At 50.4% G+C, this 24,605-nt stretch overlaps 10 protein-coding genes across 10 annotated transcripts; 5 read left to right on the forward strand and 5 right to left on the reverse strand.

The window, feature by feature from the left end:
• Positions 1–5,771: 5,771 nt before the first annotated feature.
• K460DRAFT_401062 (uncharacterized protein) lies at positions 5,772–6,686 on the forward strand (the record flags this gene model as incomplete). The annotated part of the gene is made up of 1 exon (XM_040936386.1): positions 5,772–6,686. One exon carries the CDS (start codon positions 5,772–5,774, stop codon positions 6,684–6,686), a length of 915 nt encoding a protein of 304 aa, XP_040793594.1.
• Positions 6,687–6,745: 59 nt separating this feature from the next.
• Positions 6,746–8,125, reverse strand: K460DRAFT_26711 (uncharacterized protein). Its single transcript, XM_040927519.1, has 3 exons — positions 8,098–8,125; positions 7,418–8,049; positions 6,746–7,364 (listed from the first exon to the last, which is right to left on the reverse strand). Exons 2-3 carry the CDS (start codon positions 7,873–7,875, stop codon positions 7,079–7,081), a joined length of 744 nt encoding a protein of 247 aa, XP_040793595.1. The 5' UTR covers positions 7,876–8,049; positions 8,098–8,125; the 3' UTR covers positions 6,746–7,078.
• On the reverse strand, positions 7,602–11,602 carry K460DRAFT_26715 (uncharacterized protein). The gene is made up of 5 exons (XM_040927520.1): positions 10,489–11,602; positions 10,068–10,438; positions 9,866–10,017; positions 8,098–9,815; positions 7,602–8,049 (listed from the first exon to the last, which is right to left on the reverse strand). Exons 1-5 carry the CDS (start codon positions 11,179–11,181, stop codon positions 7,876–7,878), a joined length of 3,108 nt encoding a protein of 1,035 aa, XP_040793596.1. The 5' UTR covers positions 11,182–11,602; the 3' UTR covers positions 7,602–7,875.
• A 10-nt stretch (positions 11,603–11,612) lies between these two features.
• On the reverse strand, positions 11,613–14,147 carry K460DRAFT_328553 (uncharacterized protein). Its single transcript, XM_040930703.1, has 6 exons — positions 13,794–14,147; positions 13,614–13,746; positions 13,056–13,562; positions 12,934–12,991; positions 12,421–12,879; positions 11,613–12,374 (listed from the first exon to the last, which is right to left on the reverse strand). The coding sequence occupies exons 1-6, from the start codon at positions 14,011–14,013 to the stop codon at positions 11,958–11,960; spliced, it is 1,794 nt and encodes a 597-aa protein (XP_040793597.1). The 5' UTR covers positions 14,014–14,147; the 3' UTR covers positions 11,613–11,957.
• A 298-nt stretch (positions 14,148–14,445) lies between these two features.
• K460DRAFT_361785 (uncharacterized protein) lies at positions 14,446–14,838 on the reverse strand. Its single transcript, XM_040932523.1, has one exon. The coding sequence runs from the start codon at positions 14,747–14,749 to the stop codon at positions 14,519–14,521; it is 231 nt and encodes a 76-aa protein (XP_040793598.1). The 5' UTR covers positions 14,750–14,838; the 3' UTR covers positions 14,446–14,518.
• Positions 14,839–16,008: 1,170 nt separating this feature from the next.
• On the forward strand, positions 16,009–16,800 carry K460DRAFT_361786 (uncharacterized protein). Its single transcript, XM_040932524.1, has one exon. The coding sequence runs from the start codon at positions 16,041–16,043 to the stop codon at positions 16,584–16,586; it is 546 nt and encodes a 181-aa protein (XP_040793599.1). The 5' UTR covers positions 16,009–16,040; the 3' UTR covers positions 16,587–16,800.
• A 126-nt stretch (positions 16,801–16,926) lies between these two features.
• K460DRAFT_302743 (chaperonin GroL) lies at positions 16,927–19,397 on the forward strand. The gene is made up of 3 exons (XM_040929917.1): positions 16,927–17,158; positions 17,222–17,363; positions 17,416–19,397. The coding sequence occupies exons 1-3, from the start codon at positions 17,054–17,056 to the stop codon at positions 18,927–18,929; spliced, it is 1,761 nt and encodes a 586-aa protein (XP_040793600.1). The 5' UTR covers positions 16,927–17,053; the 3' UTR covers positions 18,930–19,397.
• On the forward strand, positions 19,222–20,538 carry K460DRAFT_26773 (uncharacterized protein). The gene is made up of 4 exons (XM_040927529.1): positions 19,222–19,636; positions 19,693–19,703; positions 19,841–20,147; positions 20,226–20,538. Exons 1-4 carry the CDS (start codon positions 19,634–19,636, stop codon positions 20,358–20,360), a joined length of 456 nt encoding a protein of 151 aa, XP_040793601.1. The 5' UTR covers positions 19,222–19,633; the 3' UTR covers positions 20,361–20,538.
• Positions 20,539–20,716: 178 nt separating this feature from the next.
• Positions 20,717–21,621, reverse strand: K460DRAFT_328564 (uncharacterized protein; the record flags this gene model as incomplete). Its single annotated transcript, XM_040930704.1, has 2 exons — positions 21,361–21,621; positions 20,717–21,310 (listed from the first exon to the last, which is right to left on the reverse strand). Exons 1-2 carry the CDS (start codon positions 21,469–21,471, stop codon positions 20,717–20,719), a joined length of 705 nt encoding a protein of 234 aa, XP_040793602.1. The 5' UTR covers positions 21,472–21,621.
• Positions 21,622–21,749: 128 nt separating this feature from the next.
• K460DRAFT_382557 (NOL1/NOP2/sun family putative RNA met) lies at positions 21,750–24,336 on the forward strand. The gene is made up of 3 exons (XM_040935415.1): positions 21,750–23,220; positions 23,273–23,536; positions 23,588–24,336. Exons 1-3 carry the CDS (start codon positions 21,829–21,831, stop codon positions 24,182–24,184), a joined length of 2,253 nt encoding a protein of 750 aa, XP_040793603.1. The 5' UTR covers positions 21,750–21,828; the 3' UTR covers positions 24,185–24,336.
• Positions 24,337–24,605: the final 269 nt, after the last annotated feature.

The following is a 24,605-nucleotide window of genomic DNA, read 5'->3' on the forward strand; positions in this document are numbered from 1 at the left end:
GACCCCTTCTCTCTCTCGTGAAGTCCAATAACATATTCGACCCTATTGCCAATTAGCCTGTACTTCATCTCACTTTCTCTCTACTTACTCCGTCTCCTTCCATTATCTCCTCCTTCGACGTCAACTACACACCCAATTCCTCTATCATCACCGTTGTTTCTACGTCCCGTCATCCCGCTGGATCTTTCATACATTCAACCGAACACTCGAGCACGATATTCAATACTTGTTCATGGACAATGGAAACCCCATCAAGAAGTCCAAACATTCATCGAACTGGATGTACACGGCATCGAACAGCACCATCCGCCAGGATGAATAAGACTTCAAAACCCTCATACACTTCGGACGCACCACGACTGGAGACATGAAAGTGCGCTACACCAAAGGCTACTCTCCATTACTCGAGGATGCACTTCACCATGGGTGTTGTGTGAACCATAATACCAGAAGTTTCCGATTTCAGACTGTTCTATCGACGCTTTTGGCCCCAATCACGGATTGCATTACTGGTTTCATGATTACCCCGCATTTATCGAGCATATCACTCGCTTTAATTTCTCGACTTGTCTATCAAAATTGAAGCGGGGGCATAACACTTGCGTCACGTGTGCTCCACTCACACCTCAGATATCCGCACTTACCTCGCCTATATGAAGCGTCATTGGGATCTAAGTTATATGTATCAAGACTCAAAACCTATTCATTCGACAATCTTGCAATCGCTAGCGGTGGTTTACAAGATAAAGTTGGATTTCTCTCACCTCAGCACGTACGCCTGTTTCGCTCAGCAGATATTCGCACGTTGCAATCGCTGAATATTTGCAAACGATCATACGTGCTCGTCACATTTGTCAAGCCTGCCTTCCGTGGGTGCTTTGCGAGCTACCTCAAAGCGTACGGATCGCCTTCATCATCTCAACGGACTGCGTAGTACCTGGGCTGCGCTTACGCAAACTTCCGCAGTACCTCCGCACCAGTCTTCCCTTAGAGTTTCACGAGAGTAAACATCATCCTACAGCCTACTGTCGCCGACTTTTCGGACCTGTTCGTACACTGCGGATTTGCCCTTGTCTTTGACGCCCTACTATCTCGCCGCCACCCGTTGCACCCGCAGATCCTTGGTCCCATCGGCTTGACCATAGAGAACGCTGAAAGTCTTTGGATACCTATCTCTACAATCTTTTACGGCAAACGCTATCAGGATACAATTGTACTTCACGTCGCCTTTTCCCGTTCGCACTAAGGAAAGAAGGGTGTCCTGCCGTGGTCTTAGCGTATCGTCTCCTGAGCAAGAACTCTTAAGCGAGCTTACCGTTGCCTACGTGAACGAGATTTGCGTTGAGTGGAAAGACGCTAGCGCCTCCTGCCCTCCATAAAGTCCTTGTCCGCGCAGCTCCTCCTTCGCCCCTCCACCCACCAACACACGACGACAGCAACGAGGTACGTACTGCACCAGCGCAATAGCTTTCTCCTATGCCAGCCCTAGCATCTTCACAATGCAGGATCAGTCTCCGCAAGGTGCTGCTTGTACTCATTGTGCACCCCGCCTCCTGGTCCCCGCACGCTCTTGCGTGAAAACTTGAGCCTCCAGCCTGAAGCTGTGCTAACAACGCTACAGAGCCTTCTTTGAAGCTCCTCGTTAGCTATTTGTACAGTTTGATTCGCCCTTGGGGCTTAGTAGGCGCGTAAGGGCATTTGGGTCGCCCGCTCCGCTCAAGGTACGCTGGCTACCCTCAGCACGTTCAGCCCCCGCACACACTAATATGTTCGCAGTCACGCCCTCCTCGGCTACATTAGATCCGCAACAACATCCTGACACCTTCGCGGCATATATCCCGAGGGGTTTGTCAACAGCAGGTGAGCCGGTGAGTCTATACACTTTTCTCAAGAACATACGCAGCGCCATCGCTTGTTCTATGCATCGAGCATCAGTTGACGAAGACAGCTACCATGACTCCATTTCACGACAACAAGCTCAACACGGTTAGTCTCGACGACAGCGACGAAGAGGCCTACACGCCCACCAGGAACTTCGCGAAGGGCAGGAAGACGCTACAGACATCCAACGCAACGGTTGAAGTTTCTTCGAAGAAAAATACGAATCCCTTAGGCATGGGTTGTCTCCCGTCAAAACGCAAGCGTGAAGCTGGCGATGTTGGCACCTTGTTCCAAGGATACAGAGGTTACCACAACCGATCCACGGACAGCGGCATGGAAAACATGCCCATGGAGCCCATCTCTAGGCCCCCTTCCTCGGAGAGCAGCATGCCTAGCTTCGACCTCGATTCAATTCGACCTCTTGTCGACCGTGATACTTCCCCGACACATAATGCCGAGTATGAGAGGTTCGACCAAAACGCCATAGCGCTCAGCAATGCGATCGGCGAGCGCTTCGAGAGCCTCGGTCGTCAGAATCGTCCCCGCCTCAACGACCATGATTTGGATCGACATGTGCCTTCCACCTACCCCATGCCGCCTCGAAACGATGCATTCGTCGACAGAGATACTGTTGGAGCGGTCAACCAGCCCACTGGCAACCATTATGACAGCTCCTCTAATCTCGGCCGCGAGCAGGGTACATTTCAGGGTCAGTCTAGCTTCGAAAACAACGGCTTCGGTCATAGGCCTAGCAGCCACGTCGGTATATTCAACGACCACAGCATGTACGTTGACAGTTCCCGTGCCCATGCTAGTGCATCTGAGCTGTACAACTACACCCATGGTTCACTCCACGGAGGGACCGAAGACGGCAGCTATGCTGTTGATGGTGGCATGACTGTTGCGGTCAAAGAGGAGAATGACCAGTCTGATCAAATTGTGAGTTCTACCCCCGCCGACGATAGTGAGTACGAGGAGAGCGACTCGGAAGGTCGGAGAGCGCCCAAGGTGCCCAAGATCAACAAGGATGGCATTCCTCGCAAGCCACGTCAGCCTCGTCCAAAGCTCCTTAAATGGACCGAGAACGACTGGAAGAATGTTGCCCTAGGCATTGTTTGGGCTTGTGGCGAGAGTGGCCTACAAATCCCCTTCGACCAAGCAGCCCAAGTTGTTGGCGATCGTTGCACGGCCGGTGCGCTGCAACAAGCCCTTCTGAAGCTGCGCGGTAAACAAATCGCCGAGGGCAACCAAATTCCACCGTTGAGGATGGCGTGGACGCGAAAGAATAGACGTTCCGCTTCATCATCGTCCACTGCTAATGCGGGGACTGTTCAGGATGCAACGACTCCAACCAAGACCATGCTGCAAAAGAAGAAGCCAACGCGCTGGGAAGGTAATCAGTCCCTCATCATCACGCTCAAGCGCGCCTATCAAGACGCTGATAGGATGTACTTAGGATTCCCGCACAAGTTCAATAGGGTTTCTCGGCAGCAGCAGCGCGTCCGTACCGGTAACGCAATCATGATCAACGAAAACCCCTCCGGCGACGTTGACCAATGTTCTGGTACTTTCGACTATGCTGATCAATACGATGACTGCATCATGGACGACGTTAACAGCTCCTTCGATCCCGCGATGAACCATGGCATTCCGACCCCACGGGCCCATGATAACAGCAACGACATGACGGTGTTCTCAGCTATCCCGAACGCTACTGATCCGCATCTGCTCGGAGATTATGGTCTGTTAACTAATGTGCCCCCTCCTTTGTCGGGGTATACACCTGCTCAGAGCACTCCCTCTGGTCACGCACAAGTTGACCCGAATACTGGCACTAACGGCTCTATGGATGGAAGTGCCCATGGTCACTATAACAGCGTAACCGTTCAGCACGACCCTCGCCACGTTGCCGGAATGTTTCTCGACGGCAGTCTCGTTAGTCCGACTCGGCGTATGCCATCAAACTACGATCTGGGCTGCGACTTCTTCTCCACGGACCCGAGGATGCGCTACAGGAATATCGCTGTCTTTGACAACCGCTCTATCAGCACTACGGCTCCTCAATTCATCGTGCCCGGAACACTCATGCCGCCCAGTCCCATCTCCACTCAGTCGCAGGCAAGTCGCACCCAATCAGGTGCTACCAGCGTCTATGGCATGACCGACAACACGGGACATGGCACTATGCCTGCCGCACCAGCCAGCAGCTCGACCTATAGCAACGCATATAGCATGCCAGTCAATGGAACTATGACTACCACACCAGCCAGTAACTCTGCCTATAGCAATGCATTCGCCATGCCAGTCAATGGTCCTGCGCCTACTGCACCAGTCAGTAGCGCGACCTATGGTAATGCATTCGCCATGCCAGTCAATGGGTCTACAGCTACCACACCAGCCAGCAGCTCGATCTATAGCAATACTTTCGGTATGCCAGTCAATGGGACTACGTCTACCACACCAGCCAGTAGCCCGGCCCATAGCGATGCAATCGGCATGCCAGTCAATGGCTATTTCCACGGCGCTACTGATAACACCCAGGCAACCGGTGGGACATTCGACCGCGTTCAACACGCTTACGTCAACCAAAATTCGATGCCTGTCACACCCCCACGCTCAGCTGCTGCCGATTCTATCGTTGCTGACCGGCTCGACTCGAACCTACGTGAGGATGGTGCATTCAACCCTCAAGGCAACCGGGAATCCGTGTATTCCACTACGTGGGTTGGTCTCAGTGACCAGGACGACTGGCCTCTCTATGCGCGCCAAAACAACCACAGCATGGACGATGGAGAAGACGACAGCAAGGGTGATCTTGAGGATCCCTTTGTGGACTTTTCAACTCGTAACTAAGCTGCATCTTCTGTTGCCAATCTAAGGGGGCTATGGATCGACTTTGTAGGGATACGAATGTCCTTTAGCTGGATTCATCACTGACTGTTCTGGCAGTACATGTTCGACCACCCACTTCAGCTCAGCGGACTTCGGTGTACTGGCTACTCTTCAATTGATGACTCAACGATTTACGGTTCATGGCATACGAATGCTGGCTTGAACAGCTTTACGGCATCCGGCCTAAAAATAAGGCTACGATTTTCTTTAACCCCTTGGATACCATTACCACTCCCTCCTCAAACAAATTGTCCTTTTTCGGGTAGAATAAGTATCTTGATACTTTGATGGACTGAATAGGTGCATGAGTTGATGGAGGTATGTGCGAATGCTTATCATATGAGGGGAGTATGGGAATTACTTCACGGACATGGCGACTACGGGTGCTTCTATACCTTACTTTGCTACCAGACTAGTCTCCTTGTGAGACAAGGTCAAGTGGGAAGAAGGTTATATGAAAATCCCACATTAAAACGATACATAAAAATAGGTACTTGAATGATTATATTTGAGACCTGAATGTTTGATTTCTTGATTTTGTAAATGTGATTGAGAACCATGTCCACGCGCAAGCTGATGCGTTCCGCAATCTAACTCACTCACAAGGTGCGTGACTTACTTTCACGCAATGATTTGTTTTCACGTATAACTTCGCAGTCAGCTAACTCTAGGTATATTTGAGTTGTTTAAAGCCTTATGTTGAGTTTGAAAAAAATCAACGTATCTTTGACACATGCGGACAGCACATCGTAAAAGATGGCTACTGCTGTAGATGTACGATCGAGTGTACTAAGTCTTTCCTTCACTGTCTCTACCTAGTAGCATTCGATGACCATTCTCTTCATTCTCTAATTTGGCTGAATGTCAAGGCCGATTGTGTGACTAACCAGTGCAGTTTAAACTTGGAATTTCCAACCTCAAGCCCACAAGCCATCTACAACATCCAGAAAAACCCTGCTACAAAAGTTCCGCCCTAAGAACAAAGTAAAATCATCACTATGGGGTTGTTCGATGTTTTTCGCAAGGGACCACGCGTCGACTTCAACTACAAATCCCGAAACGACGAACTTCGCGCAGGTCGCCGCCTCGCCGATGACATAAACAGTGGGCGTAGGCCACCACCCAGCAAGTCAAACCCAGGGCATGAGTTCAAAACCTTTGATGAGAAAGGCTGTATGCATCATATGAAGATTGGGGAAGACGGGAAGGTGTACGTTGACGAAGAGGAGGATAGAAGACTAAACGACTTTGGCGCTGAAACCGCTAAGTACAAGGAAGCGGAGAGACAGGCCAAGCGAGAGCGGAGAGAACAGGTACACCTGATGTTCCCTGGACAGATTCTCAGTGGTCCAAAGGGAACGTTCGGACTAAATGTCAAGTCTCACCTTGGAGACTTTGAGGGCGATGGAGGTGATGTAGAGGACGTAAATCCGCGCAACTTTGGCCTCCCACCGCAGTCAATGCGCTCGAATCGGGATCGCTCCGAACCACTACTTTCTTCTCAACGACCTTCAAGGTTTCGTAACCAGCATGGGCCGCCATTCGCTGGTAGCAGTAGCGCTCGAGACTTCCAACAGGGTCCTCGATCCTCCTTTCTACACCCAGCTCTGTCTCCACAGCAATCTCTATTACCATTTCAGCAACAAACTCTTCGATTTGGGTCTCAACAACAGCCTGAACAACCTTTCATGTTCCAGCCTTCAGTGCCGCCTCAACCTTTCCAACATACACCAGCTATGGTGGATCCACTGATGACTACAAATCTTCCGTTGGGTGCAAGAGGTCAACGCATATATGTGCCCGGCCAGAGTAGGCTCGATCCAAAGCAATTTGGACCGTTGAATGATCCAGACGCAAACTTTAAACATCTAAAGGCGCTAGAGGAGTTGCGGAAGAAGAACGAGAGGAAATGACAGGGAGGAAGTGAGCATAGAAGCGCGAGGAGAAAGTAGTAAGTATGTGACATGGCGTATCGAGTTAAGACGTGAGTTTTTGATATTGCAAATATATGCGATGCTAGAATGAATGCCTCCTTGTATATTTATTAGCGCTACGTGCGATATGCAGCGGCGCTCTTTCCCTTCTCAAAGCATGAAACCATTGACAATGCCGATCCTTGGGTATCTCGAGCTAGAGAAAAGAAATAAAATGTCCGAAAAGCGATAAAATGTGTAGCAAGAACTTGATCGAAGCCGTCTAGTGCATAAACGTTACCCGCATCACAATGATTGCTAAAATGCGATCACTGGTGTGAATGTGCAAGAGGAAGCGTGAAGAGAGAGTATAATAATGCAGTGAATGGCGCTCAAGATTGCGATTTCCAGCTTCCCGTACGCTCTGGTGGCATCGAGGTTCTCCACTGCGATGTTGAGTTGGAGCTACGACTCGAAGATCTTGACGGTGTCCGGTGCGGAGTAGAGGGGGAGAGTGTGTCGGAGCCTTCATTAAAGCTCTTGAATAGCGCGACAAGATCCGGGTAGTGATATGGAATGTCCAGCTCATCTGGATCTTTCTGGTCGTGCCAGCCTTCAATACTCCCCTTGAACATCTTATCTACAGTCGTGCGCCACGAGCAATGGTCTATGATGTCTCTGCGAAGAGTTAGTTGGGGTGTAATGTAATTTTAAGGTGTTGCTGAACGTACCTCAGGTTACTCCGGGTACAGAGCTCATCATCCAGCCATTGAAGTTTCGCTTTCTCATTCTCACGGTCTCCGAAGCGGATGAACTGGATGCTGAAATGGCGGTTACCTGCGTGCATTTGCTCTTGCCTGGCAATATCAAGGATAGTAAGGTGGAGACGTAACTCTTCAGTTTTCGTCCAAACACCATCCGTGAGTATAAGTAGCGTAGTAGCACGCTTTTTGTTACGCTTCCACTCCTTGAATATGTTTGTAAATATTCTTCCCATATCGGTTAGCGAGTCGTCAGTCTTTGTGTTTTCCGGCCACGCTGCGTTCAAAGCATTCTTAAGTAATCGTCGCCCCAAATCTCCTTTGAGGTCTCCTTTGTCGTAGGTGTGTCCGTCAACCGTAAACTTGAGGTCAATACTGTCACGTGAACGCCAAGGAAGGATGGTCCGTGCCGGGATAGGGTATATCATTCACCCAGCAGCTAGTTTAGCTCGACAGAACCTATGAATACAGATCATCACCCCCATATCATGACAAATACCATTCTTATCTAAACCTGCAGCATTTTTCGCCAGTGTTTCTGCGACAAACATAACAATTGGCCAGTGTTCGAACATTGTCCCGCCATTATCAACGACAAGAATCTAACAGTGTAAGCAAAGTAATTGACGCTAAGATATTGCTAGACTTACTATTTCACGTGGTTCACTAAAGGTCTGAACAAGGCTTGTGTCCTTATTCCGCGTCTCAACGCCAAACTTGCCCTTGAGCTTCGCAAAGCCCTTCGAAACTTGCTGGTCGAGCTCCTTCCTTTTGTGACAGATATTGAATGGAAGGTCATAAACTGATGGGGGAAGTGGAATCGTAGCTATAGACTCAGGGGAGAAAATATCCTGTTCAGGGTCTACGGCTTGCTTTTCTGCTACGTGCAGGCCAGGAAAAAAGTCTGTGGTACTTTGTTCAGATGCCACGGGCTCAGCAGGCTGAGATAATATGATGGACGGTCCAGGTATTGGAGAACTCTCAATTTGACCAGATGTATAGATATCCGGCTCATATATGCGTCTATCATTGGAATTAGAGCGATTTGGGATGGGATATGATAGTTGTGGGACGTTATCAGAATACAGCCGTCGTTGTTGAGAATTCTCCTCCACGGAGGAACCTCGGGACTGTGTCAGTTTCGCAGAGGCTATGACAGTTGGCGGGTAAGGGGATACTGGAGATGTGTCCTTGGATCCTGACGTGTATAGGAGGGGCGATAGAACATCCGGCGTTGAACGATGTGATTCCGGACTCATTAAAGAGGAACCCTGAGGAAATTCGGGCACGGCTGGATAGGTTGATTTTCGCGCTAACGGTGAGTCTGGTGCCATTGAAGTTTGTCGATTCGATCGCACTGATTCTGCACTGTTACGTAAAGCATCGAAGGAACTCGGCTGACCTTCATTAGAACCTGGGTTACCTCCATTGGCGACGAAACGATTACTGTTGGAGCTGTGATTTCGGGGTTGGGAAGAGCTTTGAAATGTAGCGGTGGACACAGCGTCGCGGAATTCGATGGGAGCTGGTTTTGCAAGTTTCACAGTTGCGGGGGGATGTTCTGGGTTTCTCGGTTTCTCTTTTCGCAGAGCACGCCATGTGTCTGCTGGAAGCAGTGATTCGATGGGACTATCAGTAACTGCCCCATTGTGTGTTCCCTGCTTGTTTTGTTCATCATCCTCTCGGATGACGGAATTGCGCTTCAGCTGTTTCTCCAGGATTTCTTTGCGATAGGTGGTCTGTCCTAATGGTTTACTCTTGATGATATGCTCTTTTTGAAGATGCCTTGTAACTCTTTGAAGAGGATGACTCGTATGCGCCATACCGGCGACCGTCGTCTGCTGCTGAAATGGGGTACTCTTTGGTCTCGAGGATTTGTCTCTCTGTGCTTCTTGCTCGACTTTCAGCAACGCTTGTAAAACCACCGGATCTGTTTCCCTCGCGTGCAATTTGAGGCACCTTATCTTTTCTTTAGCTCGCGGAATAAGGTCTTTCAATTCATCACAGAGCGCTCCTAGCTCGAGACGATTGTATGTATCGGTTTGAAGCATTTTGTGCTCGATGAGATCCAATACCAATGGCGTTGTGGTGTCTGAAGGGCGAAGATGCCCTCTCAGATAGTTGTGCCATTTCCGAATCTCGGGTAGTACCTGTGTGCCGTCGTGGAAACAGTCACGCATAGCACCGTCTCTATTATTGGCTGGAGCAAGAGTTCGTAGTATTTCGTATTGTCGAACGCCTTGGAAACCTAATACAATCCAGGTTGCGGCAACTGATAGCACACAGCCAAAAGACCAGGTGTCAATGGATTGTGTGACTCCCGACATCGTTCCGTCCGGTCGTTTCATACGAGACACTTCGGGTGCACCTGATCGTTCGTTAGAAAAAGCGCTACTGCCTTTGAAATCTAGCACTTACCATAGGTATCGGTGAATCCATTGATGAATTCTGTGGGCAAGACACCATCTTGACTCTTCACAACGGGTGCAAACCTAGAGTAGCCGAAATCAGCCAGCTTGAACCGCCCGTGGACAATGAGAATATTATCCGGTTTTATATCTGCGTGCCAGCTACGTTGGTTAGCATGGATTCCTTTCACGCTTATTGAGTGATAGTATACCCATAGAATCTCCAGGGATCGCCTCTCTCGCGTGGAACCTCTAAGTTGTGAACGTGTCGAATAGCATCGGCAACCTCGAATAACGATTCCCATTCTCGAACGATTTCGTCTGCTCGTACGGGTGGCACATTTGTTTCGTCTGCCCAGTACTGATAGAGATCTTGCTCTCCGTACTCCAGAAGCAGATTGTACGTCTTTCCTGTATGTACTCCTTTTGAATCGTATCCTTCGCCGTGATCATGCGTGTAAGATCCTAGATAGCGAACTATGGGTACCCTTTCGTTAGACTTCAGTCCCGAGAATGCGTCCTTTTCTTGCTCGTAAGCAAGTTTCTTGTTACCACAATAGGACTTCAAGGCTAATTGGTAACACTGACGAATTTGTTAGTCCTATTCACAATTAGATTATTGACGGAAGTTACCTCGCCAAAGTCCGGATCCAGGTGAAGCGATTCGTGGAGCACACCCTTTAGCCCTTCATCAGATATAAGGTCCCTCTGGATAGCCACCCAATATACAGACGCGGTACCTCCTTTGTCACCAAGCTTGATCTTACGGCAGAAAGGGACAATGACTTTGGTGCTTTCTAGACCACGATCTACATGTAACGTGAGTGCAAATGGACAGTATGCCCATCTCGTGTGTTGAAAATCTTGGATAATGCGGTCCACTTCATTAACGTCAAAGATCTCCAATAAGTTTTCGCGAAGTTGCTGGTATTCCTCGCCTCGTTCCAGATAAATGTCATGCATGTTGGAATTATAGAACCGATCGATGAGATTACCATAACCTTGTTCGAGTAACCGACCGAAAACTCGAAGGCAGTGGTATTCTCCAGTAAAGAAAGTCTTGAAGTCGAGAGGAAATTTTCGATGTCCCGCGGACTGCATCTCGTCGAACAATCGATGCAGTTTTGTCTGTTCGGAAGTCCCAGAGGCCTTGCGTCCGCACCACGCCTTGATAGCATCCACGTGGACAATGCGGCGCTGACAACTGCAAGATTCAGGCGGATCGCACTGGTCCTGGCATGCGACTGGTCGAGTCCATTCTGACTGTAAGAGGTTTGTGTATTCATTCAGGGTAGGGCGGTCCTTTGTCTGCATTTTGTCTGGCATTTCGACGTGGCTCCAACCGTGAACAAGGCACGCACAGTCCCCATAGGACAGAGGTGCGCTAAGGCCAACGCAGCGCTACGTTCGCCGGTTCTAGATCCGTGCGAAGTATAGACCGAAGATTAAAGAGATGGAAGCGTGAATTATGTACCAAGTATAGTCTAGTTGAGAAGAGACGAGTAGCTGTCAGTCGAGATCGCAGAGCCTCATGTAGTTGTAAGCGGGGCATGATCGTTATTACTACCCAAATCAAGCTCTGACCACCTGATGAGGCAGGGCTAGGTACGTAGGGAGCTGCGCCAATAGCTCCGAGGAGGACCACTGTGGCTGCAGTGAGCTGATGACTTTAACAAGGCAGCAAGGCTGAGTTTTCATCCACAGCTGCAAATGCCGACTAGGCTAAGCAATTAGGCAACAGAAGAAGATTGAAGGTGGGAGTGATTCGCTCCGCAATGTCTAAAGGTGGTATTTGGACTCCGAGCGAAAAATTACGGTTAGATGCCTATGATATAATTGCTTGAACCTATGAAAAGAATGATGATTGCGAGGAACGTCTGTTCGCTAAGCGCCGACCCCGCCCTTGAACCCTCCGTGCTGAATTTCAACCCGAACCGGATGTGTGGCTGCAGGCTGACTATTTGTTGGGACGCACGAAATTGCAGGGCCGGATGGAACATGGCGGGCGCCTCTTCCCGTTGAGGTGGGCTGACGCCGTTGAGTAAGCACCGAATGCCGAAAGTTCATGACGCAAAATGCGCTTCTACCAGTTCATCCTCGATTCACCCGTTCTTTGTTTGGCTGCTCCCATGTAAAGGCAAAGTAGAGCGACTACTTCGCAGCCATCGTAAAGGATCCGGGACGAACTTGAAGGGCCTTCTCGAATACCACCATGTTGAGCCACATATAGAGGTATCATGAGGATCATATTGATCTTGAGGTGGCGTCCGCGTGTGTGGTGTGCTCCCATAAGACTTGAGTCTGTAAATAGTGCTCTTCGCACGCACCACAATGGTCGAGGTTCCGCTTGATGTATCATAAATCTGATATGTAGACCACGCACCGAACAACGTGAGTGCTGTTAACGGTAGTGTGACTTGAAGCCACCTCTTCAGAGCGAGGGCTGAAAAGGAACCGTTTGGGTCGGCGTTAGTCTCATCTTGATCTTGATATTTTACAACATCAGTGCTGAAAAACGTCTGGGTCTACTTAGCAAAGGCAATGTCTACGAATGTCACAACTTACCGAAACGAAGGTCGCTGGGAGGTAAAGCAGAGTAACGATCGTAATTATACGCATGACAATAGCCTCTCGCTCGAGATTTCTGTTGAGTTGTTCGGTCCGCTCCGCAGCTTGACCCTGCAAATGTTGCAAGACCAGCTCTTTCCTATCGCTGATGATGTGCACTAGAAGTTTTGCCCGAGCTATTTGCATACGAAAGTCGTTGATGATCTCATCGAGCTGCGAGAAGAAGACAGCCAAGTCTTCTTCACAGGCGGACTTGAGCGCGTCAGGAAAATCTTTTCGAATAACCAGGTCCAGGTAGAATTTGCGTATCGCCTTTAAAATTTCAGCATTGGACTCCAGTACCATGACTGCTTCGTTAGCTTTATCTTGCCAGTGTTGCAAGTCCTGAATATGGTATGGCTTATATTCCTTATGTGCGTAGCCTTCGCCGCGTAGCCCATCAACCGCCATTCCACTCTACAAAGTTTCATATTAGCTCACAAAGCTCTCGACTTTGAAGTTCTAGCTTACCTCGTGGTCCAATACCTCTTCAAGCCAGCGGATATACCATCTCCAGTCCTCGGTTGACCTAAGAACGGCAGTCACGAAATTAGTGTGTGCCTCAAATGTAGTTCGCACACAGATTTGCTCACCAATGGCTTAGTAGTAAGTGGGTAGAAAGGGTTGATCGGAAGCACGATGCTGGATCGCAAAACGTCCGGTCTTCTGGGCGTCCATTTGCTCCAGTTAATTCTTTGTATCGGTTTAGGATATCTTCGCCACCTTTTGTTACGATCCACAGGGTTGTCCCATACTCCACGTCGAATTTGTGATACACGGCTGTTTGCCTGATGGACCACTCGGAAAGTTTGATATTTTCGTTGCTTTGTTTCTTGAACTGTACTCCCTTAAGATTGTAGCAGAGTTGGAAAGTCCTCCCACTTCGACCTAATGCAGGTATGGACTGCCCGCTTGGAGGAGTTTTGAGCAGTATCTGTTCACGAAAGCCGCTGAAGCGGAGGTCTTTGGCATCACTTTGCGCTCCAAACACTAGCATGAAGTCCATATATACAGGCATAACTTGATGATAAGTCAGAATCTGAGTTAGGCTGCTGCGAGTTGTCTTTAGTTTGTCGCGTGAATTTTGCCCGTAGAAGTATCTGTGTGATTTGGTAAGTAGCTGTTTATCAGAAGAAACATCATGGGCTTACATGAATCGGCATTTTGGATCCCGTTTCCTGGCAATGACATGCTGCGTATTTGGGTCGGTTGGGTCGACCACAAATTCCACGCCGAGCCATTGCGTGAGTTTGGAGGGGGAGTGGATGTTTCTCTTGTCCAAAGCTGCAGTGGTCAGCTTTTGTTGGGTCATGTTACAGTAGGAACCCTACCTTTTCCGTCGCCAGTCTCTAGATCAATCATGGGAATTTCGAATATATCGTCAACGTCATCTTCTCCATGAACGAGGCAGAGATCGGACTCGGCATCATCAAAATGTTTCTTGTAAGAGATCAATTTAGATCTGTATGTTGCCGTACCGCTAGGAACAAGGTTCTCTGGGTAGTCGATAGAATTGAGGTAAGAAGTTTGCAGCTCAAGAGGCAGCGTCATCGCAGTCTCTGGTACTAGTGCAACGTTGATAGGAGGCACTTGGCATGAGGAAAGAAAACAGAAGGAGAGACTTCATTTTGAGAGCAGCGGCGGCGAATAGCAAAGCCTCAGAGGGCTGATTTTCTGCGGCTGTGATGAGCGCATGCTTGTGTGAGGGCAAGCCAGGCGACTGATTTGGGGAAGTGACATGGGTCCCCGCTTAGCCGGGGGCGCTGCCCTCACCGGCGTCAATGCATGCCATGGCACGGGAACGCAGACCAAATCATCAATACATTGCTTGACTATGTCTGCCAACTTTCCAGGCGCTACGATGTGGATTGTGGCTCCGGCTCTGGAGAGACTGACGCTCTCCGCGTCCTGTTGGGCGCATCCCTCCGATTCCTCAGCTCTCTTCGGTCACCCTGAAACGTCTGAGCCTTGTTCTTGGAGCAAAGGAGAGGACTCACCTCGGTCAGCTTTTCAGGGACTTCGAACTGCCAATTTCCGTTGAACTTTGTGGAGCCTATTAGCTTCTAGTCGCAACTGTACGACTTGAACGTACTCTTGTTGGTTTGAAGTTCTTCCAGGCCGGCCACTTGCCCTGAAGGTATTCTTCGATTTTTTCCCAAGGAAAGTCGTCATATGCAGGATACTTGTCTTGCACTCGACCGGAAATCTTCTCGAACGGTAGTGTAGGCCTACGCTGGGCCTGCCTTGCGCGCTCAAGTGCTGGGTCAGTTGGACGTCGATGCAACATCCTGAGGCGTGGTTGAACAGGTGATGCAAGCCAAAGGCTAAGGCAAGGAGTGTGGCAATGATTAAGATGGATGATATCTTCAATAAACTCACGTGTACGAGGCTAATGCTTCTCGACCTCTACCATGTTTCTAGTGGGGCAAATTGCGAAAGGCCGACGATATATAGTGCTCACTCCGAGCGGCCTCAGCCTTGTGACTCCGTCTTGAAGCTGTCCGGCGAAATGCGGGATATCACTTTAGGTAGACATGGAGGCATCGCTTGCAGCAAAACGGCAGCATATTGGTAAGCCCTCAATCATGAAACTCTACGTGTCAGTCTTATGCAACAGTGCTAGGCAGCCGTTCACTACATTACGAGGCTGAGGTTGGAGGTTTGCCTTCTGCAACGCCTAATGCGCTTGGTGTGTTGCACGGCGTCGCTTTTGGCGGACTGCTCAGCCGCAAAACCAAATCACGCGCCCCAGAAAAAGAAGACGTAGCTTGAAAAAAGCCCAATCGTGTGTCACGCCTTTCAAGGCATACTCATCTTTGTCATGCTACCCGAAAAACTCCCACGACAGCGCGCAACTGACAAACTAACTCTTATGTAACATAAAAAGCACGCTCTAGCAAAATGTTAACAAATTTAGCAAGGAAAATGATCCTTGCAGCCACAGGGAAACCTACGGTTCAAGTGCCATCATGACTGAAGAAGAAATGCATATGTCATTCAAGTAGAAGTCTTACTCTGTATAGCCTCCGTGTTTGCTTGAAGCCATCGAAGGAGAATATTCGACCAAAGTCCAATATGCTCTGACGCAACTCTTCACCACTTCCCTGACGACAACAGCAAGGATGCGCAAGTGCTAGCATTGAAGTAAACATACTCACATTGAATCATAGTTGACCCAGTGACAAGATCGTCTGTGACAGGTGTGTAAACACAGTACCCTCAATAACCGATCTCAAGCCCACATATTGCTATGCTAGATCGTCCCTCTCAAAACTTGACCCTAAATGCCGCGGGGAAACCACCAAAACATGCCACGAGGCGATCCGCTTGCAGGATGGCAGAAAGAAAACCTTGCAGCACCAAAGCGCAATCAACAACAGGTTCAAGAGTTCCCGCCATCAATTTATGATGACCCTGGACTTGCACCAGCAGCCGTGGCCGAAACCATACCCAAGTCTAGGTTTTCTGTTCCAAACTCCTTGCCACAGTCTCCGGCACCTATACCGGTACCCTCGAGAGGAAACGGGGGAGGGGGAGGTGGGGGTGGGGGTCGATCGAAAAACCTAACGGACGAGGAGATGAGGGCGTGCCCGGAAGGTGATACGCGCTGGCCGCCGCCAGAGTCATCTTATCCAAGGCCTCTACACCTCCTTCTGGACGAGAAACGCGAGAAACGCATATACTACCATCTCATCTACAAAAACAGTGCTCCAGAAGCCAACCACTGGAAGCAGGAGATTAAGAGCAAGGCCGGATTATTCTATAATCAGAAGTTCCCTCCACCACCATCCATAAAGAAAGAAGGCAAGACCGCCCACCAGATACAGCAGGAGAAAGAACAAGCAGAGATAGAGAACAAGGGCAGAGCGCGCGGCGCCATCATCGCGGCTAAAATGCAAAGAAAGTTAAGAGAGATTAGCTCTGGACCAAGAGGAACGATATGGATACTCGAGGAAGAGAATGCTGAACTTTGGAGCTGCATCGAGTTTGTGCAGAAGGCGTCACCGCCTCATTATGCGGTGAATCTTGGGGCAACAACTGAGAGGTTTGAGATATTCGGGTTGGGGCTCAAGGGAGAGAGAGATCATATTTTGCTGATGAGCCAGAAGGTCACTGCGCCTTAACAGGCATTGCTAGAGAAGTCAACTAGTCATGTTGAGTTGATCGGACTGTGGTGCCGTAGGAGAAAGCGGATTTGATTGGGTAGTTGAACGTAGAGTGAGCAATATCCGATTCTGAAACAAACTACGCGAGTGACAGAACGACGATGCGAGTGCGTTTCCAGTAAAGCCTGAAGCCATCCAAGTCTCGTATATATACGAAGACATTGAGGTGATCGTGGGTAATATTGGATGACTTGTGGTTGGTGGTGGACCACGCGGAACCAAAGCCGAGGTACGGCCATCCGTGCGTCAGTCATAGCGCCTTCTCGATGTTTCTGTAGCTAATTTTCTATCGTCTGTCCGTCAAGCACCATCTCCGCAATTCTCCCCAACATCCGCCATCTCTTCCTTGTTATCTTGCATTCAGCTGGAGTCTAGGAGCACGGCTTGACATTGTATACTTATATACGCACGCCAATTCCATCACAATGCAGAGAGCTCTCACATCGCGGGCGCGGACTTCGGCCCTGAACTCGAGCGCCAAGCTCCGGTCAACGAGCTTCAACCTCCAGCAGCAGCGATTTGCACACAAGGTAAGTCTACCCCAGCACTCTATTGCCATCGTTGTCGAGCTTGCAGGCTAACGCATTTGGTAGGAGCTGAAGTTCGGCGTCGAGGCACGAGCATCATTGCTCAAGGGCGTCGACACACTAGCGAAGGCGGTATCAACGACATTGGGTCCCAAGGGTCGCAATGTGTTGATTGAGTCTAGCTACGGCTCTCCCAAGATCACCAAGGGTACGTACAAACTTCTCCACCACCCCCGCGATATCCGCTCACATGGACCCAGACGGTGTAACGGTCGCAAGGGCCATCACCCTCCAGGACAAATTCGAGAACCTCGGAGCCCGCCTGCTCCAGGATGTCGCTTCCAAGACCAACGAGGTTGCTGGTGACGGTACCACCACTGCCACCGTCCTCGCCCGCGCCATCTTCTCTGAGACTGTCAAGAACGTCGCCGCTGGCTGCAACCCCATGGATTTGAGGCGCGGAACCCAGGCCGCTGTTGAGGCGGTTGTCGATTACCTGAGGGCCAACAAGCGGGACATCACCACAAGCGCAGAGATTGCCCAGGTTGCTACTATCTCCGCTAACGGTGACACACACATTGGCAAGCTACTGTCAAACGCTATGGAGAAGGTCGGAAAGGAGGGTGTCATCACTGTCAAGGAGGGCAAGACGACTGAGGACGAGCTCGAGGTTACTGAAGGCATGAAGTTCGACCGTGGCTACATCTCCCCCTACTTCATCACCGACACCAAGACCGCGAAGGTCGAATTCGAGAAGCCTCTGATTCTCCTCTCCGAGAGGAAGATCTCCGCTGTCCAGGACATCGTCCCCGCTCTCGAGGCCTCCCAGCAGCTCCGCCGACCCCTCGTTATCATTGCTGAGGACATTGACGGTGAGGCTCTTGCCGTCTGCATCCTCAACAAGCTCCGCGGCCAGCTTCAGGTCGCTGCCGTCAAGGCCCCTGGCTTTGGCGACAACAGGAAGTCTATCCTCGGTGATCTTGCTGTTTTGACCAATGCTACCGTCTTCAGCGAGGACCTCGACATCAAGCTCGAGAAGGCTACCCCAGACATGTTCGGCTCAACTGGCTCCATTACCATTACCAAGGAGGACACTGTCATTCTCAACGGCGAGGGCAGCAAGGACCAGGTTGCGCAGCGCTGCGAGCAGATTCGTGGCGTCATCAACGACCCTACCACCTCTGAGTACGAGAAGGAGAAGCTCCAGGAGCGTCTCGCCAAGCTATCTGGTGGCGTCGCCGTCATCAAGGTCGGTGGTGCTTCTGAGGTTGAGGTTGGTGAGAAGAAAGACCGCATTGTTGACGCCTTGAACGCTACCCGCGCCGCTGTTGAGGAGGGCATTCTACCCGGTGGTGGTACTGGTCTACTGAAGGCCTCTGCTAACGCGTTGGGCTCAGTCAAGGCTGAGAACTTCGACCAGCAACTTGGTATTACCATTGTCAAGAACGCCATCACTCACCCTGCTCGCAAGATTGTCGAGAATGCTGGTGCCGAGGGCTCTGTCATTGTTGGCAAGCTCATGGACGAATACAAGGGCGACTTCAACAAGGGCTTCAACAGCGCCAAGGGCGAGTACGTCGACATGATCGCAGCCGGCATTCTTGACCCTTTCAAGGTCGTCCGCACTGCACTTGTTGACGCTAGCGGCGTCGCATCGCTCCTTGGAACCACAGAGGTCGCCATTGTCGAGGCTCCTGAGGAGAAGGCAGCTGGTCCCCCAGGTGGTATGGGCGGCATGGGAGGTATGGGAGGTATGGGTGGCATGGGCTTCTAAACAGCTGAAGCCTGGCCCCTCTCTTCTCTTTCCTATCTATACCCATGTTCTACTATATCCACTATTAGTGATCTCGTCTTTCCCAGCGATGGTTCATGTACACGATATTGGGTAGGCTCTCCGCTCTTCTCTCCTGTTTTCTCTCCACCTTTATGAAAAGCGCAGCATTATTGGATGTTTGAATTTGTACAATATCATGTGTAATATCTAGACGCTCCTGGGAAGGACAAGATGTAAAAGCGACCAAGGAAATGTAAACAACGTTAAACAAACCGCACAGACATGAGTTGTGAACGATGATGTGACATGAAAGATAGCGGGAGGAGTGATGAATATGGCTTAGCAGCCCTCGTTGCTGTGGCGCCCAGGGCCGTCAGCTAATCCTGTTGGTCCTCGAAAGCAACCCCACCAAGCGTCGTTAAAATACCCCACCACCTGCACTACCCTTCCTCATCAGCCTCAGCAACCTCACGAAACTCCCTCCACCTCAGCTGACCCTTCACCCACACATCCACTACACACTATCAGTCCACCTATAGGATTGACGTAAGCCTCACCTTTTCCACTGCAGGCACCCGTTCACTGCTGGTCTCGCGCACGCGGAAGGCGAAGACGATGACGACGCTAACAGGCAACACAGTACTGATAAAGCGCCCCGTGTCCCGACTGTCCTCTAACATCCTCTACACTACACACAAGACATCATGGTAAGTGCACATGTAGACAAACTGCTCGACGAAGCGTGCTAACATGACCTCGACAGGCTCAATCCGGGTACGTACTACTAGACAAACAACACCGCGCCTCAGAGCTGTCGCATCCCGACATCCATATCCAACTGCCCGCGTTCCATACTGCACTACCCGCACCGACCCATTCCTGTTCATCCACCCCCACTAACGCACCGCCAGTGTTTCCGTCGCGCCCGAGTGCATCCAGGCCTTCAACGAGCTGAAGCTCGGCAAGGACATCAAATGGATTATCTACAAGATCAGCGATGACTGGAAAGAGATCGTCGTCGAGGAGTCGTCCAAGGAGGCAAACTTCGAGGTCTTCCGCGAGAAGCTGCTCAACGCGAAGAGCAAGGACCGCCGTGGCAAGGAGGGCATTGGTGGTCGCTATGCCGTCTTTGATGTCGAGTATGAGCTAGACTCCGGCGAGGGGAGCAGGAGCAAGATTACGTTCATTAGCTGGACGCCAGATGATGCATCGCAATACGTGAGTGCCCAATTTACTTGGCGGGGAGAGAGAGCGTGATAGTGGGGTAGCTCAGGGGCATGTGCTAACGAATGATAGCCCCGCATGATGTACTCGTCCTCAAAGGAAGCCATCAAGCGCGCTCTGAACGGTCTCGCCGCTGATATCCAAGCCAACGACGCCGACGACATCGAGTGGGAGAACATCAAGAGCCGTGTCTCCAAGGGCCGCTAAATACATCATACTATTATCGATTCCGCGCAACACTAGGCAAAAGAAGGGGAACAGCTTAGTGACGACATTATGAAACAAGCTCGAAAACGTTGGCAGCGGAGGCAACAAAGCAAATTGATCGGGCTTGGATGGTCTGAACGACGAGCATGGTTTACTGCGGAGCAGTGATGCTAGTTTCTTTGCATTATCAGGCTGTGTATCTTCTGATGAGCTCTAGAGCTGGTGAACTGTCAATCATGGACATAAATTTGGTATCAAGTCGCTAGCATGCTGTGATGTGCCCTGTGCCCTGGTCCTATTTACGTCCTCGAGTCCCTATTCGGCCGAGTATGCTCTCGGCCATGTATGCTGGTATCTTATTTGCTCTCATTCCAAGCACTCCTGAACACACCTACTAGCCTCTCGCTCTCCTGTTCGTCTTTTATCCTCTGCAGCACGAAATTCTTCAAGTCTCCCCAGAACTCCTCCGTAGCAACGAGCTCCTTCCCACTTGGTCCAACCGCTGCAGCACCAGTACCTGACGACTCGCCGACATTGCCAGCTAATCCCTTGTCCGCCTCACTTGGCGCAACGGCAGGTGGGCTTGTAACTGGCGGTGTCCCTCCTACAGCGGCTCCACCCAGTACCATGACACTAAACTCGACATCGCCTCCCGCCCCAGTCCCGATAATTTCCGCGACAGTCTTTGAGTCCATGACTGGCTTCTTCTTGTACAGGATCTTTATTTTGGCAGCTGGTATGGAGGTTGATGTCGCGTACTGCTGCTTCAAGTCGTAGATGGAAGTTTTGGAGGGGTCGATGGAGGATAATGAGATCGTAGGTGTGCTTGGTTTCATGGGTTTGAGAGATACGTTTATCGTGGACGCTGTGGAGGCATCGCGAGCTGTACTGGTAGATTGGGGGTTTGGTCGAGAGGGGTGAGGCGGGTGTGGGAGGCGGGGAAGCGTGTACTGTGAGGTTGTTAGGCTGGTGTATATCATCATGGGGTGGAAAAGCTTACAGCACCTTGCGCAGGGTACTGTCGCGCATCTGCGATGTGATCTGAAGAGAGCTTTGCCGGACGCGCATCGAGGGCACTGAGGAATGATTTGCAGAATGCGAGTTCCGACATAGTGGGCTGCTTCTGGTGCGATCTGATAGAGAGTAACACTTGATGGTAGCCTTTCAGGTAGGAGATAGCAGCGCGTCACCTGGGACGATTTTACGGAGGATTTATGGCGATAGAAAATCCTCAAGGTGTTCCAAATGTAGTGAAACAAAGCTCGGTAACAAGAGTTAAAGATGACGATGGTCGAGATGCGGGACACGGCGCCTCGTTCTACCGATCACCGAAGGCGGTAAGAGGGAAGCTGCGACCCGCCTAAAAGTTGCCGAAAAAATCCAGCAAAAGTTCGAGGTCCGAGCAGACATCGTTGAATACACCCTCCACCTATTCTCTCCCTTACACCTTAGTGTATCAATCGTCGCCATGGGTCAAGGTCGTCGCATGAAGAAGCAGGGCATGCCCGAGCCATTAGACGAGTCGCTTGTTACACGGAAACGAAAAGACGCGCCGGCTGCAGTAGACCCAGAGCGAAAGAAGAGAAGCAGAACAGCGGCTAGAGAGGCTAAAGAGGCCAAGGCCAAAGCTGCACCACCGAAGAAGGCTACAGTAGTCAAGGGACCCAAAGTCAATGGAGCCAAGACGAGGGTCAACGGAAAGCCTGCGAAGAAGTTCGCTCCACCGCCATCCAACGATGAAGACGAAGTCTCGGACAGCGCAGATGCCATGGAAGATGACCTACAAAACGTAAACGTCACTGGACTCGATGCGCTTGGCAGTGCATCTGAAGACGAGGACGAAATTGACGACGATGCATTCGATTCAGATGTCATGGACTCGGACACAGACGTCCGGAAGGCCATGTGGTCAGATGACGAAGACGACGAGGACATCGAGGAGAAGCTCACAGCGGCAAACATTGCAGGTCTATCGCGAAAATTGGACATGCAGAAAGCCATCGAAGACGCGGAGGCACAAGCTGAGCTTGAGGAGGGGAACATGCAGACGAACATCGCTGGAGAGAGGCCGAAGATCTTGGAAGATGCGGAAGACGAAGAGGGACGCCCGATAACGAACCTCGTCACACAGGACATACAGCTCCTCCGCACGCGGTTGAACGACACTATCCGAGTTCTTGACGATTTCAAGAATCTTGCAGAAGAGGGCCGATCAAGGGCAGAGTACCGAGCACAGATGTTGAAAGACATTTGCGCTTACTATGGCTACTCTGAATTTCTTGCCGACAAGCTCCTCAACCTCTTCCCCCCTCGCGAAGCCTTCGCCTTCTTCGAAGCCAACGAAACACCCCGCCCCATTGTCATTCGCACAAACACCCTCCGCACACATCGTCGTGACCTCGCACAATCCCTCATCAACCGCGGCGTACAACTTGAGCCTGTAGGAAAGTGGTCCAAAGTCGGTCTACAGATTTTCGAGTCGCAAGTACCTCTTGGTGCTACACCTGAGTATCTGGCTGGCCACTACATTCTTCAGGCTGCTTCTTCGTTCTTGCCTGTCATGGCGTTGGCGCCACAAGAGAACGAGAGAGTGCTGGACATGACTGCCGCCCCCGGCGGTAAGACGACGCATATCGCAGCGTTGATGAAGAATACTGGGTGCATATTTGCGAACGATGCGAACAAGGATCGTTCCAAAGGTCTGATCGGTAACATTCACCGTTTGGGAGTCAGGAACAGTGTTGTCTGTAATTACTCTGCGCTCGAGTTCCCGAGGGTTATGGGTGGGTTTGACAGGGTATTGCTCGATGCGCCTTGCTCCGGCACTGGTGTCATTGCGAAGGATGCTAGTGTCAAGACCGTACGTATAAATGCTTCTCGGTACCATGACTTTTTACTAATCCGTACAACAGAACAAAACCGAAGCCGATTTCATGAAGCTGCCCCATCTCCAAAAGCAACTGATCCTTTCGGCCATCGATTCCGTAGATCACCACAGCAAGACGGGCGGCTACATCGTGTACTCCACCTGTTCAGTCACAATAGAAGAAAATGAGCAGGTCGTGCAGTATGCATTGAACAAGAGGCCTAATGTCAAGCTCGTTGAGACTGGACTTACGTTCGGCAAGGAGGGTTTCACAAATATTGGAGGCAAGATCTTCCATCCTTCGATGAAGGTAAGTCATTCTTACTTAGCATTGTTTGACTCGTTACTGACTGTTTACTAGATGACGAGGAGATACTATCCCCACACGTACAACGTCGATGGCTTCTTCGTTGCCAAGTTCAAGAAGATCGCTGCCACGCCACTCAACGCTGTGGGCGCCAATGAATCAACCAAGCCCAAAAGTAAGACTGCGACAAATAAGGTCGTTCAACTCGAAGTTGTTGATAATGCCCCGATTCGTGAGGAAGGCGACGAGTCCGGATCAGACTTTGGTGACTTTGATGAAGAGGAGGATCAGAAGTACATTGAGCGTGGACAGGCGAAGGATCTACGTAGGAAGGGCAAGAACCCGAAGGCTGCACCGCCGCCAAAGGGTGACAAAGCTGCAAATGGAGCTGAGAGCAAGAAAGTTCAAGAAGCCAAGAAGGAGGTCGCTGCTGTCAATGTTGAGGAGCAAGCTAACAAGAAGGAGAAGAAAGCTGATGGAACAAAGGGGGCCAAGGTTGCCATATCAAATAGTGTAAGCAAGAAGGAGAAGAAGGCTGGTGGGGCTGAAGTAGCTAAGCCTACCAAGTCGAATGGCGTTAATGGTAACGGGGGCGAAGCCAAGTCGAAGAAGGAGCGGAGAAAGAGCGGCGAGAAGAAGAGCAAGGCATAGTTGTACCTATTAGCGGTTGCTGTCATAAAGCGAGCGAGACTACGAATCAACGAGATCCTGATTCGCGAATACTGTCCACCAGTCTACTTATATGCACAATCTTAATGTTCTCAGATCATATCACTTCACGTTGTATACAATTCATCAATCACTACTACATGCATATGTGATCGCCGCTATTTTGATGCAAGTAAATACACACATGAAAAGTGGTGCATAAGATTCTCGAGCGAAGCGATGACTTTGTTCTAGGCACCGGTTCTCTGGCAATGGTATAAGGAACCTAGGCCGTTTTTTGTGGTGCCGCGATGGGATCTCACAATCAGGCAACAAAGCGAGCATGTACAAACCCTCATCTTTAGAGTACAGTATACGAGTTAGCGATAATAAATCACTCCACGAGCCTAGGCGCGAAAGGCTG

The sequence above is a fragment of the Cucurbitaria berberidis genome (assembly GCF_010015615.1).
Source record: "Cucurbitaria berberidis CBS 394.84 unplaced genomic scaffold K460scaffold_1, whole genome shotgun sequence".
NCBI classification, from domain to species: Eukaryota; Fungi; Ascomycota; class Dothideomycetes; order Pleosporales; family Cucurbitariaceae; genus Cucurbitaria; species Cucurbitaria berberidis.

Excerpts from the sequence above, each read along its gene's own strand:
- K460DRAFT_26711 (XM_040927519.1), bottom strand. The coding sequence starts at position 7,875 with ATGATATACCCTATCCCGGCACGGACCATCCTTCCTTGGCGTTCACGT. Across the intron at positions 7,365-7,417 it reads TGTACCCGGAGTAACCTGAG|AGACATCATAGACCATTGCT; the intron begins GTACGTTCAGCA and ends AACTCTTCGCAG.
- K460DRAFT_26715 (XM_040927520.1), bottom strand. The coding sequence starts at position 11,181 with ATGCCAGACAAAATGCAGACAAAGGACCGCCCTACCCTGAATGAATAC. Across the intron at positions 10,018-10,067 it reads GATCCCTGGAGATTCTATGG|CTGGCACGCAGATATAAAAC; the intron begins GTATACTATCAC and ends TAACCAACGTAG. Across the intron at positions 9,816-9,865 it reads TGGATTCACCGATACCTATG|GTGCACCCGAAGTGTCTCGT; the intron begins GTAAGTGCTAGA and ends ACGAACGATCAG.
- K460DRAFT_328553 (XM_040930703.1), bottom strand. The coding sequence starts at position 14,013 with ATGACGCTGCCTCTTGAGCTGCAAACTTCTTACCTCAATTCTATCGAC. Across the intron at positions 13,563-13,613 it reads GATCCAAAATGCCGATTCAT|ATACTTCTACGGGCAAAATT; the intron begins GTAAGCCCATGA and ends CAAATCACACAG. Across the intron at positions 12,880-12,933 it reads AAGAGGTATTGGACCACGAG|AGTGGAATGGCGGTTGATGG; the intron begins GTAAGCTAGAAC and ends GAAACTTTGTAG.
- K460DRAFT_361785 (XM_040932523.1), bottom strand. The coding sequence starts at position 14,749 with ATGTTGCATCGACGTCCAACTGACCCAGCACTTGAGCGCGCAAGGCAG.
- K460DRAFT_361786 (XM_040932524.1), top strand. The coding sequence starts at position 16,041 with ATGAGGGCGTGCCCGGAAGGTGATACGCGCTGGCCGCCGCCAGAGTCA.
- K460DRAFT_302743 (XM_040929917.1), top strand. The coding sequence starts at position 17,054 with ATGCAGAGAGCTCTCACATCGCGGGCGCGGACTTCGGCCCTGAACTCG. Across the intron at positions 17,159-17,221 it reads AGCAGCGATTTGCACACAAG|GAGCTGAAGTTCGGCGTCGA; the intron begins GTAAGTCTACCC and ends CGCATTTGGTAG. Across the intron at positions 17,364-17,415 it reads CTCTCCCAAGATCACCAAGG|ACGGTGTAACGGTCGCAAGG; the intron begins GTACGTACAAAC and ends ACATGGACCCAG.
- K460DRAFT_26773 (XM_040927529.1), top strand. Across the intron at positions 20,148-20,225 it reads CAGATGATGCATCGCAATAC|CCCCGCATGATGTACTCGTC; the intron begins GTGAGTGCCCAA and ends AACGAATGATAG.
- K460DRAFT_382557 (XM_040935415.1), top strand. The coding sequence starts at position 21,829 with ATGGGTCAAGGTCGTCGCATGAAGAAGCAGGGCATGCCCGAGCCATTA. Across the intron at positions 23,221-23,272 it reads AGGATGCTAGTGTCAAGACC|AACAAAACCGAAGCCGATTT; the intron begins GTACGTATAAAT and ends TCCGTACAACAG. Across the intron at positions 23,537-23,587 it reads TCTTCCATCCTTCGATGAAG|ATGACGAGGAGATACTATCC; the intron begins GTAAGTCATTCT and ends ACTGTTTACTAG.